Source organism: Aethalodelphis obliquidens, unplaced genomic scaffold, assembly GCF_003676395.1.
Source record: "Aethalodelphis obliquidens isolate GAN/ISIS:26980383/991018 unplaced genomic scaffold, ASM367639v1 scaffold46, whole genome shotgun sequence".
Taxonomy (NCBI): Eukaryota; Metazoa; Chordata; class Mammalia; order Artiodactyla; family Delphinidae; genus Aethalodelphis; species Aethalodelphis obliquidens.
The window spans coordinates 11,824,599-11,836,637 of NW_020837990.1; the positions used below are offsets into that span (position 1 = coordinate 11,824,599).

Below are 12,039 nucleotides of genomic sequence, written 5' to 3' on the forward strand. Positions count from 1 at the left end.
ACCACTGCGCCACCAGGGAAGCCCATAACTTGTTTTCTTGATCCGTATTTACCTTTAATAAATTTTAACTTGTTAGATTCCACCTCACAAGATCCTTCTAGACTACCCTGTCATTCTATGCATTCATTTATTCAAATCAACCAACATTTTTTGAGTCCCTACTATCTGCCAGGCATTGTCCAAGCCCAGCAATTACAGGCATGTAAATAACTATAATACAAAATGATTACTGCAACAATGGAGAAGTGTTAAAAAACGTTATCTATGCACAGGAGCAACAGGATGGAAGGATGAGGTTATCAGGGAAAGATCAAGAGGAGAGAAGACATTTGGCTGGTCCTTTAAGGATGTTCGCCAACTGGAGAAGAGTAGAAGGGTATCCTAGTGAGAGGTAATAATTTAAAAAAAAAAGGCAGAGCCTGAAGGCATATGGTATCTTGGAGGAATAGCTAGTAAACAAATTAGTGTGTAGACAAGAGCCGTCAGTGGCGGGCGATGATGATGGAGAAACAGGTCAGCACAAGACCTACCAGCACTTAAATTTAAGGCTTAAACTTCAACAGGAAAGCATGAAGTTTTGGAACAGGAAAGTGAAACTGTGAGACTCGTATCTTAAGAAGGTCACTCTGGACACAGAGTAGAATATGGGACAGAAAGAGGAGCATTCAGGCAATAATACAAGTGAGAAAAGATAAGAGACTAAACTGAAGCAGTACAGTTAGAAAGGAACAAATAGCAGAAATAAGTCAGAGATGACTGACAGGAGGTAGGCAGTGACAAAAAGAGAGAGTCCAAAAAGTCACACCTGAATGGATGGTGATGCTTTAACCGAGACAGAGAATACATGAAGAGCAAGCATTGGGGAAAAGCAAACAGTTCAGTTTTGAACAAGAGTCTGAGCCGTTTGCAAACCATCAGGGTAGAGATGTTGCACAGCCAGTTGGGAAAATACAGGTCTAGAGCACAAGAGATGGGTGTGGGGTGGGAGAGAGATATTTGAGAGTATCTCTGTGTGACAGACATAACCATAGGTGCAAGCAGGATAATACCACCATCTACTGAACACTTACTGCATGCCAGGTACTGTGCTAGGCACTTCACCACATCTTTTCATACATACATATATATATATATATATATATATATATATATATATATATAGTGTGTGTGTGTATAGAGTTGACCCTTGAACAACATGACTTTGAACTGCATGGGTCCACTTATACACAGATTTTTTCAGTAGTAAATACTGTGGTACTACATGATCTGCAGTTGGTTGATGCAGAACCACAGATGTGAAGCAACCATGGGTATAAAGGCCTGACTATAAGTTATACAGTTTTCCCACTATGCAGCGGGCTGGCGCCCCTAACCCCCATGTTGTTCAAGGGTCAAATATATAAATATTTATCCCCCTCTTCACATTGATTAGAGATGTGGAACTACTATTACCATATTACAGATGTGGAAACCACAGTTCAGAGCAACAACAAGCCCAGGGTCACAGGACAGGTAAGTGGCAGAACAAGGATCTCAACCCAGGGCTGACTCCAAAACCTGGGATCTACAACACCCACAAAAGTAAGGTGAACCATAAGAAGTTATTTGGCAAGAAAGGGAGTGGAGAGAGAGGGCACTGAGGGAAAGAAGAGAATGAAAATGCACTGAGTGCCCATCCCTGTCAGCCACTGAATGATGCTCTTTGTATGCATTATCTCCTTTAATCATCATATCCAGTCATTAAAATCGATTTTATTAGCCCCATTTTTCATGTGGAAAACCTTGCTCAAGATCACAGTGCTGACAAGTGGTGAAAATGAAATCTGAACCCACCCCATCTTACTCTAAAGAATGTATTATCTCTACTATAGCAAAGAAAGCATACAATGAGAGAAAAGGAGGGAATGCTCAAGTCAGAGGCTGGGGTATATCAACATCAAAGGGGCAGTGAAGTGAGCAGCAAAAAAAATTATTTTAGAACATGCAATCAGAGAGACAGAAGAAGAATCAAGAGAAAGTGTTATGTGGGAATCCAGGACCAGAGAATGTTAGGACGGGTGGTCAAAAAGGTCAAATGCTATAGAAAAGTCAGGCTGAGGACTGGAAAACCCATTTCATTTACATTTAAGAGGCTTTGGTGACCTTTTTGAGAACTGATAGCATGCACGGTGGGGTGAAAAGTCAGATGGCAGTGAACTGAGAAGACCTCAGGAAGGAGGAAAACAGAAATGGTGAGAGGAGGAGAGAGGGTATTTGCTGGAGAGGAAGGTGGGAAGGAATGAGGGTTTTTTAGGATGAGAGGACATTTGCAGGCTGAGATGAGGGGTTAGTGAAGCAGAAACAGATACAAGGGGAGGAACATGAATGAGGAGGGAAGAGGGCCACTTCCCCTGATGATGATGAGAGGCAGGAATAGGTACCTCTGTGGGGAGACGGGGAGGTGGGGAAGACGGCAGCTGAAGGAGCTCAAATCCAATTGCCCCTCTATCCATTACAAAGTAGGCAGGTCTATCTGTTGAGAGTGAAAGGGACAGGGAGAGTGACGCAGGCTTCAGGAAAGGGACCCTGTGGGAAGCTGGAAAGAGCTAAAGATTTCCTGGCAGCACCAAGGACTCAGCTGGGGCTGGAAATCGTAATTTTGTAATTGAATCAACCCGCAAGGTTCTGTGTTTCCTCTAGAAGTGCTCAGCAGGCCTGGGCCCTGAGTGGAGGAAACCAGAAATAAGCTAATGTAGGACCAGAGCTGGTCAGAGGAGAGGCAGAGATCGCGAAGGCAAAGGAAGTGAGGATGGTGATGAGAGTGTATTTGAAGGGATTGATCGTGGAATCTGCACCTGGGAGAAGAAACTAAATGAAAGCTGATAAACTGAGAAGATGGAGAAGAGTAAGGAGAAGAGAACTTGATGCGATTGAAAATAAGTTTCATGGGAACGGAGGAGTGTGGAAATTGGGGCTTTGAGCACCGAGTGGAGTTTCAGAGTTCAGGATTTCAGGGGTAGGGCAATTCTGTGGAATAAGATGCAGGATGTGGCCTCAGTACGTGCCCTTAGTGAAGTGGCACAGAGGGGGAAAAATCATTGCAGTGGGGATGGTCAAGGAATTACAAGGCTGGAGTATCTTCATCATGGATCCTGAAGTCATTCCAGAAGAGTGGTAGATGGTTAAATCCTGAGGATATTTACTACTGTGCCCAGAGTCATGTGATTTTAAAAACTGATAAGCATGCCTTCAATGCAATCATTGATAAAAGTTTTTAATTAAAGAAAGGTCTTTGTCATGTCACTACTATGTCTGCATGTTGATCTTTTGAGTGGCATCTAACAAAGAGATCAGAGATTCACAACCATGTGGGGCTATTCTTGTCCACAGGTTAAGAGTCACATTGACTTCAGGTCTCTACCTCTCCCTTTAAATCTAATTTGGGATCTCAAAGATAGCAGAGTAGAGGGACATGCATTCACCCCTTCTTGCAAGAGCACTGGAATCACAACGGCTGAGCAACCATCAACGGAAAAACACTGGAACCTACAGAAAGGATACCCTACATCCAAAGACAAAGTAGAGGCCACAGTGAGATGGTAGGAGGGGTGCAATCGCAATAGAATCAAATCCCATACCCACTGGATGGGCAACCCACAGACTGAAAAGCAATTATACCACAGACATTCTCCCATTGAGTGAAGGTTCTGAGCCCTGCGTTGGGCTTCCCAGCCTGGGGGTCCAGCAATAGGAGGAGGAGTCCACAGAAAGACCAGCTTTGAAGGCCAGCGGGATTTGATTGCAGGACTTCCACAGGAATGGGGGAAATAGAAACTCCACTCTTGGAGGGCACACACAAAGTCTTCTGCTCACCAGGACCCAGGGGAAAAAGCAGTGACCCCATAAGAGACTGGGCCAGACTACCTACTAGTATTGGAGGGTCTCTTGCAGAGGCAGGGGACAGCTGTGGCTCACTGTGGGGACAAAGACACTGGCAGCAGCAGTTCTGGGAAGTACTCATTGGTGTGAACCCTCCTGGAGGCCGCCATTAGCCAAGAGAATTCAGCACCACCAGACCAGCTTTGCAACAAATGCTAAAGGAACTCCTCTAGTCGGGGCAGAGACCAGAAACTTAAAATAACCTTGTACACATATAGACTGCTATATCAAAACCTCATGGGAACAGCAAGCCCAAAAACTACAATAGATAGACACACACAAAAGAAAAAGCAACCCAAACACAACACTAAAGATGGTCATCAAACCACAAAAGAAGAGAACAAAAGAGGAAGAGAAGAAAAAGACTTACAAAACAAACCTAAAACAATTAAGAAAATGGCAATAGGAACATACATATCAATAATTACCTTAAATGTAAATGAATTAAGGGGCTTCCCTGGTGGCACAGTGGTTAAGAATCCACCTGACAATGAAGGGGATGTGGGTTCAAGCCCTGGTCTGGGAAGATCCCACATGCCGCAGAGCAACTAATCCCATGCACCACAACTACTGAGCCTGCGCTCTACAGCCCACGAGCCACAACTACTGAGTCTGTGCACCACAACTACTGAAGCCCGTTCGCTCTAGGGCCTGTGTGCCACAACTACTGAGCCCATGTGCTGCAACTACTGAAGCCCGCAAGGCCACAGCCCATGCTCCGCAACAAGAGAAGCCACTGCAATGAGAAGCCCGCGCACCACAAAAAGAGTAGCCCCCACTCACCGCAAACAGAGAAAGCCCACACACAACAACGAAGACCCAACACAGCCAAAACTAAATAAAATTTTTTTTAAATGTAAATGAATTAAATGCTCCAACCAATCCTGCAGTACTAAGAGGGAAGTTTATAGCAATACAATCTTACCTCAAGAAACAAGAAAAATCCCAGATAAACAACCTAAACTTACATCTAAAGGAACTAGAGAAAGAAGAACAAACAAAACCTAAGTTCGTAGAAGGAAAGAAATCATAAAGATCAGAGCAGAAATAAATGAAATAAAAATGAAGAGAACAATAGCAAAGATCAATGAAATTAAAAGCTGGTACTTTGAAAAGATGAACAAAATTGATAAACCTTTAGCCAGACTCATCAAGAAAAAAGCGAGGGGACTCAAATCAATAAAATTAGAAATGGAAAAGGAAAAGTTAACAACTGACACCACAGAAATACAAAGGATCATAAGAAACTACTACAAACAACTGTATACCAATAAATGGACAACCTGGAAGAAATTGACGAATTCTTAGAAAGGTACATTATCCCAAGACTGAACCAGGAAGAAACAGAAAATATGAACAGGCCAATTACAAGCACTGAAGTTGAAATTGTGATTTAAAAACTCCCAACAAACAAAAGTCGAGGCCTGATGGCTTCAGAAGTTCTACCAAACATTTAGAGAAGAGCTAACACCTATCTTTCTGAAACTCTTCCAAAAAATTTCAGAGGGAGGAGAGCTCCCAAACTCATTCTATGAGTCTACCATCACCCTGATACCAAAACCAGACAAAGATACCACAAAACAGACAAAGATATCACTGATGAACATAAGACGCAAAAATCCTCAACAAAATACTAGCAAACAGAATCCAACAACACATTAAAAGGATCATACACCATGATCAAGTGGGATTTATCCCAAGGATGCAAGGATTTTTCAGTATACACAAATCAGTCAATATGATACTCCACATCAACAAACTGAAGAATAAAAACCATATGATCATTTCAATAGATTCAGAAAAAGCTTTTGACAAAATTCAGCACCCATTTATGATAAAAACTCTTCACAAAGTGGGCATAGAGGGAACATATCTCAACATAATAATGGCCATATACAAAAAACCTACAGCTAACATCATACTCAATGGTGAAAAGCTGAAGGCATTTCCTCTAATATCAGGAACAAGACAACGATGTCCACTCTCGCCACTTTTATTCAACATAGTTTTGGAAGTGCTAGCCACGGCAATCAGAGAAGAAAAAGAAATAAAAGGAATCCAAATTGCAAAAGAAGAAGTTAAACTGTCACTGTTTGCAGATGACATGATACTATACATAGAAAATCCTAAAGATGTCACCAGAAAAATACTAGAGCTCATCAACGAATTTGGTAAAGTTGCAGATTATAAAATTAATACACAGAAATCTCTTGCATTTCTATACACTAACAACAAAAGACCAGAAAGAGAAATTAAGGAAACAATCCCATTTACCACTGCATCAAAAAGAATAAAATACCTAGATATAAGTCTACCTAAGGAGGCAAAAGACCTGTACTCTGAAAACTGTAAGATGCTGATGAAAGAAATCAAAGATGACACAAACAGATGGAAAGATATACCATGTTCTTGGATTAGAAGAATCAATACTGTGAAAATGACTATACTACTCAAGGCAATCTACAGATTCAATGCAATCCCTATCAAATTACCAATAGCATTTTTCACAGAACTAGAACAAAAAATCTTAAAATTTGTATGGAGACACAAAACACCCAGAATAGCCAAAGCAATCTTGAGAAAGAAAAATGGAGCTGGAGAAATCAGGCTTCCTGGCTTCAGACTATACTGCAAAGCTATAGTCATCAAAACAGTACAGTACTGGCACAAAAATAGAAATATAGATCAATGGAACAGGATAGAAAGCCCAGAAATAAATCCACTCACCTATGGTCAATTAATCTACAACAAAGGAGGCAAGACTATACAATGCTGGAAAGACAGTCTCTTCAACAAATGGCGCTGGGAAAACTGGACAGCTATATGTAAAAAAATGAAATTAGAACATTCTTTAACACCATACACAAAAATAAGCTCAAAATGGATTAAAGACGCAAATGCGAGACCGGACACTATAAAACTCTTAGAGGAAAACACAGGCAGAACACTCTCTGACATAAATCACAACAATATTTTTTTTCGATCCATCTCCCAGAGTAATAGAAATAAAAACAAAAATAAACAAATAGGACCTAATTAAACTCAAACGTTTTTGCACAGCAAAGGAAACCATAAACAAAACAAAAGGACAACCCACAGATTGGGAGAAAATATTTGCAAATGATGTGCTCAACAAGGGATTAGTCTCCAAAATTTACAAACAGCTCATGCAGCTTATATCATCAAAACAAATAACACAGTCAAAAAATGTGCAGAAGACCTAAATAGACTTTTCTCCAAAGAAGACATATAGATGGCCAAAAGGCACATGAAAAGATGTTCAACATCACTAATTATTAGAGAAATGCAAATAAAAACTACACTGAGATATCACCTCACACCAGTCAAAATGGCTATCATCAAAAAGACTACAAACAAGGCTTCCCTGGTGGCGCAGTGGTTGAGAGTCCGCCTGCCGATGCAGGGGACACGGGTTCGTGCCCTGGTCCGGGAAGATCCCACATGCCGCGGAGCGGCTGGGCCCGTGAGCCATGCCGCTGAGCCTGTGCGTCTGGAGCCTGTGCTCCGCAGCGGGAGAGGCGGGAGCGGGGGGGGAGGGAAGGAAAAAAAAAAAAAAAAAAAAAAAAAAAAACAAAAAAAAAACGACTACAAACAATAAATGCTGGAGAGGATATAGAGAAAAGGGAAACCTCCTACACTGTTGGTGGGAATATAAATTGGTACAGCCACTATGGAGAACAGTATGGAGGCTCCTTAAAAAACTAAAAATAGAGCTACCATTTGATCTTGCAATACCACTCCTGGGCATATATCTGGAGAAAAACATGGTCCAAAAGGATACATGCACTCCAATGTTCATTGCAGCACTGTTTACAATAGCCAAGATATGGAGGCAACCTAAATGTCCATCGACAGAGGAATGGATAGAGAAGAGGTGGTACATACATACAATGGGATAGTATTCATCCATTAAAAAGAATGAAATAATGCCATTTGCAGCAACGTGGACAGACCTAGAGATTGTCATACTGAGTGAAGTAAGTCAGACAGAGAAAGAGAAACATTGTATGATATCACTTATACGCGGAATCTAAAAACAAATGAACTTTTTGAGAAAACAGAAAGAGACTCACAGACTTAGAGAACGAACTTATAGTTACCAGGGGGGAAGGGTGGGCAAGAGGGGCAGTTAGGGAGTTTGGGATTGACACGTACACACTGCTATATTTAAAATGGATAACCAACAAGGACTTACTGTGTAACACAGGGAACTATCCTCAATATCATGCAACAACCTAAATGGGAAAAGAATTTGAAAAAGAATAGATACATGTATACGTATAACTGAATCACTTTGCTGTACACCTGAAACTATCACTATCACAACGTTGTTAATCAACTACTTTCCAATATAAAATAAAAAGTTAAAGAAATGCCTCCCAAAATGTTTGCAAGTGAATTCTATTGAAAAGACATGAAAGATATGAATGAGACTTAGGGGTCCACAAAAGAGAAAGTTGTATATTATGATAACAAAAATAACTGATGATGCCTTTTAGAAATAAAAAAGAAAAGTCTCCCATGAAAATAAATAAGTAAATCTAAGTTGGGAGCCAAACCACTAAACTAAGCCTCAATTTGTTTTCTCTTCAACTTGAAGATACCTGTACTTCTCACAAGAGGCAGGCAAGACCTTGTTCTTGCTATAAATGCCTACTGCTGGCTCTGAAAAAAAATTGATTTGAAGGACAAAGTAGCCACTTATGAGGACCAACCACACCACCCATTTTCCTTCCCCCACAAAGATCTTTATATTAAAAGAGGCCTGTGGTGCAATCCCAGGCCCTGAGTAGCTCTGCTACTTGGCTTTACAATTGACTAAAGCTGCTCCTGTAGCAGATGAAATACCATGTGCTTTTTGTAAGAGGCTGTTACCCTCTGGGCAGTGGACTAGTAGTTTTATTTTTCTTTTCCTCCTCCTCTTCCTTTTTGCTTCATAATCTTTTTTCAAATTATAACTTTCATGAAATCCAGATAAAAATAGGGAAAAGTAGAGCTTCTCTGTTAGGGCTAAGGGTGGGTGTCCATAGGTCAGTTCAGTCATTTTCTTTTTTTCTACCTCCAAATCAGTCCCCTACCTTCCCAGCCCCCCAGCCATTACCCTAAGCATTTAAAGTAACTTCTTAAGGGCTTCTTGCAGCAGCTGGTTGGGGAGGGGTAGGGTGGTGGAAGAACACTGCATTTTGTTTCCTTCTAGCGGTGGCATTTTAAAAGTCTAATATTCAGTAAAGACAAGATGCAACAGGTTCAGCAAATTAAAATATCTGGGTTATTAAGAAATATATCTTAAACATGCCCCTAATTCTTGATATGTTTCTAACAACAGCTGGAGAAACACAATAGGACCGTAATCAGATTCCCACTAGGCCCACAGGAATGATATAACTAATAGAAGGTACAATTAAGTGGTTGCCAGGAGCTTGGGGAAGGGGAGCATGGGAGTTACTGTTTAATGGGTACAGAGTTTCAGTTTTGCAAGATGAAAAGTAGATGGACGGTGGTGATGATAGCACAGCAGTGTGAATGTACTTAATGCTAATGAATGTACGCTCAAAAATAGTTGGCAAATTTTAGATGGAAAATTTTATGTAAGGTGTATTTTATCATATTTTTTTAAAGGGCAGTGATTTCTGGAATATCATCCAGCCATTAAAAGTAATAGTCATTCAGATTTTGTAGCAACACAGATAAAAAGGCTTATGACAGTATGAAATTTTTTTAAATGAGGGCAAACAAATTCAGTTAATATCTAAAATATATAAAGAACTCATACACTCAATAGCAAAAAAACATAAACCTGGTTTTAAAATGGGCTGAAGATCTGTATAGACATTTTCCAAAAAAAGACATACAGATGGTCAACAGGTACATGAACAAATGCTCAACATCACTAGTCATCAGGCATGTGCAAATCAAAACCACAATGACATACCACCCTACACCTGTTAGAATGGCTATTATTGAAAAGACAAGAAATAACAAGTGTTGGGGAGGATGTGCAGAAAAGAGAACACTCACGCACTGTTGGTGAAAAAGTAAATTAGTACAGCCAGTAGATTAGTAGATTAGTAGATTAGTAGGTTTTTTCCTGACCATAGTGGTTTCTTCACATCACTTCATGTCCCTGTAGACACACAGAGAAATAATTCACTAAAGAGTTATTGGATTTTTTCAATTATTTACATATATTTATTGAGTGCTATTTAAGTACAGGGCACTATCCTAGATATTGGGGATATGGGTTTAACAAGAAAACATCCCCACCGTCATGGGACTGCCATCTAGTGAGGAAACACAGCTAATAAATAAATAAACAAACAAAAATATGCTGGATATTGATAATGCAGAGAATTAAAATAGGTAATATAAAAAATAGTAGCATTTTTAGATTGGGAGATCAGGGAAGGCTCAAAGGATGTGAAATTTGAGCTCATATCTGAATGACAAGAATCAGACTTGGGAAGAGAGATGAGCAAGCCAATGCCAAGACCCTGAGCAAAAATAAACATGCCTGGTTTGAGGAACTGAAAGAGCCATTGTGTCTGGGGAGTACTGGGTAAGGGAGTGGTATGAGGTGAAGACATTGCCCCTTCCTTCAGGAACTTGTGATGAAATAGAGCTTGCTAGTCCTATAGATAGTTCCTGACACTTCTCTTTTAGCATAAACTTTCAGATGACTTAAAATTTACAATATTCTGCAAAGCAGAAAAGTCAAAACTTTTAAAAAAGAATTAAATCTCCATTTTTTTTCTGTAGACTATAGTTTCCTCATCTGTAATCAAAGGGAGCGCATGGCAATGTTAGCCTCAGAGAGGAAGCAGATATTAATGCATATTCCACAGAACCAGTCCATGCTAAGAAATCCAAATTGTTCTCCAAAATCAAGGCTTACTTATCCTTCCCATACTCGAACTTCCCAGGTCCAATTCGAAGCAGATAGCCATTGAGCCACTTAGGAAAATGTCCCCGGACTCGAGCAGAGATGATCTGCGGAGTCTCCTCCACCGTGGTTAAAAGTGGTGCAATACACGGAAGGCTCTTCCGCTTACTGAAAATCACTTTTTTCTGATGAGTATTTTCCATGTACTTCTTCAACACTGTGAAGAGGAAATCAAAAGCACAAAAATTTTACCAATCTTCTATGAACATTCCTGTTTCTCCATAGACAATATTCTCATCTACTGGTAAGAGAAGTATAAACCTAACACCAAATATAGTCCCCAAATTCCTCTTCTTCCTCATTCTCAGACCACCAACTCTTTGGTTCTCCATTTTTGAACCACAATAATCCTTTTTGTGTTCTTGCAGTACAAATCTGCCTAAGAATTAACTCAGGACTTTAGTTACCACTATTGTCATTTCTCATAGTTGAACAATGCTGGTCTTTTCACAACACTGAATCTACATGCTAAGCACAGATGTACTAATAGCTACACATCATTGTTATAATAAAAAATACCCACCATTCAATATTATCATAATTACATTGACCTCAGTACTTTAGGTACACCAGAATGTGATCCCAAAGATTTCATAGTGATTTATGAGAATTTAATAGGATCTGCAATTTAATTTCTGCCATTTTTTAAAATTTTTATTTATTTATTTATTTTTGGCTGCGTTGGGTCTTCGTTGCTGCGTGGCTTTCTCTAGTTGTGGGTAGCGGGGACTACTCTTCGTTGCAGTGCATGGGCTTCTCATTGCGGTGGCTTCTCTTGTTGCAGAGCACAGGCACTATGCGTGTGGGCTTCAGTAGTTGTGGCACGTGGGTTCAGTAGTTGTGGCGCTCGGGCTTAGTTGCTCCACGGCATGTGGGATCTTCCCGGACCAGGGCTCAAACCCATGTCCCCTGAATTGGCAGGCGGATTCTTAACCACTGCGCCACCAGGGGAGCCCCTAATTTCTGCTATTTTAATGGTACACACATGAGTGAACATGGCATTTTCTAGGAAAAAGGTATCATAAATTAAATTATGCAGTGAAACCTGGTCTGAAATTACCTGAAATTCAAAAGCCACAAAAAAGTCATTATTTTATAATAGAGCTGAAAATTATCCCTTTATTTCATATTTATTCAGTGTTCACAGGCAGTATTTCCTA

At 40.2% G+C, this 12,039-nt stretch overlaps 1 protein-coding gene across 9 annotated transcripts in view; it reads right to left on the reverse strand.

Annotated features, from left to right (window-relative positions):
* The window catches only part of LOC113607157 (testis-expressed protein 12), a 52,302-nt gene that overhangs the window by 27,929 nt on the left and 12,334 nt on the right, over positions 1-12,039 (reverse strand). For 8 of the 9 annotated variants that reach the window (XM_027082298.1, XM_027082294.1, XM_027082295.1 and 5 more), the window contains one exon: positions 10,832-11,036. In XM_027082298.1, the coding sequence (XP_026938099.1) occupies positions 10,832-11,036 (205 nt within the window). Of the gene's footprint in view, positions 1-9,957; positions 10,058-10,831; positions 11,037-12,039 lie in introns of those variants that run through there. The other variant, XM_027082303.1, reaches the window with a different exon arrangement.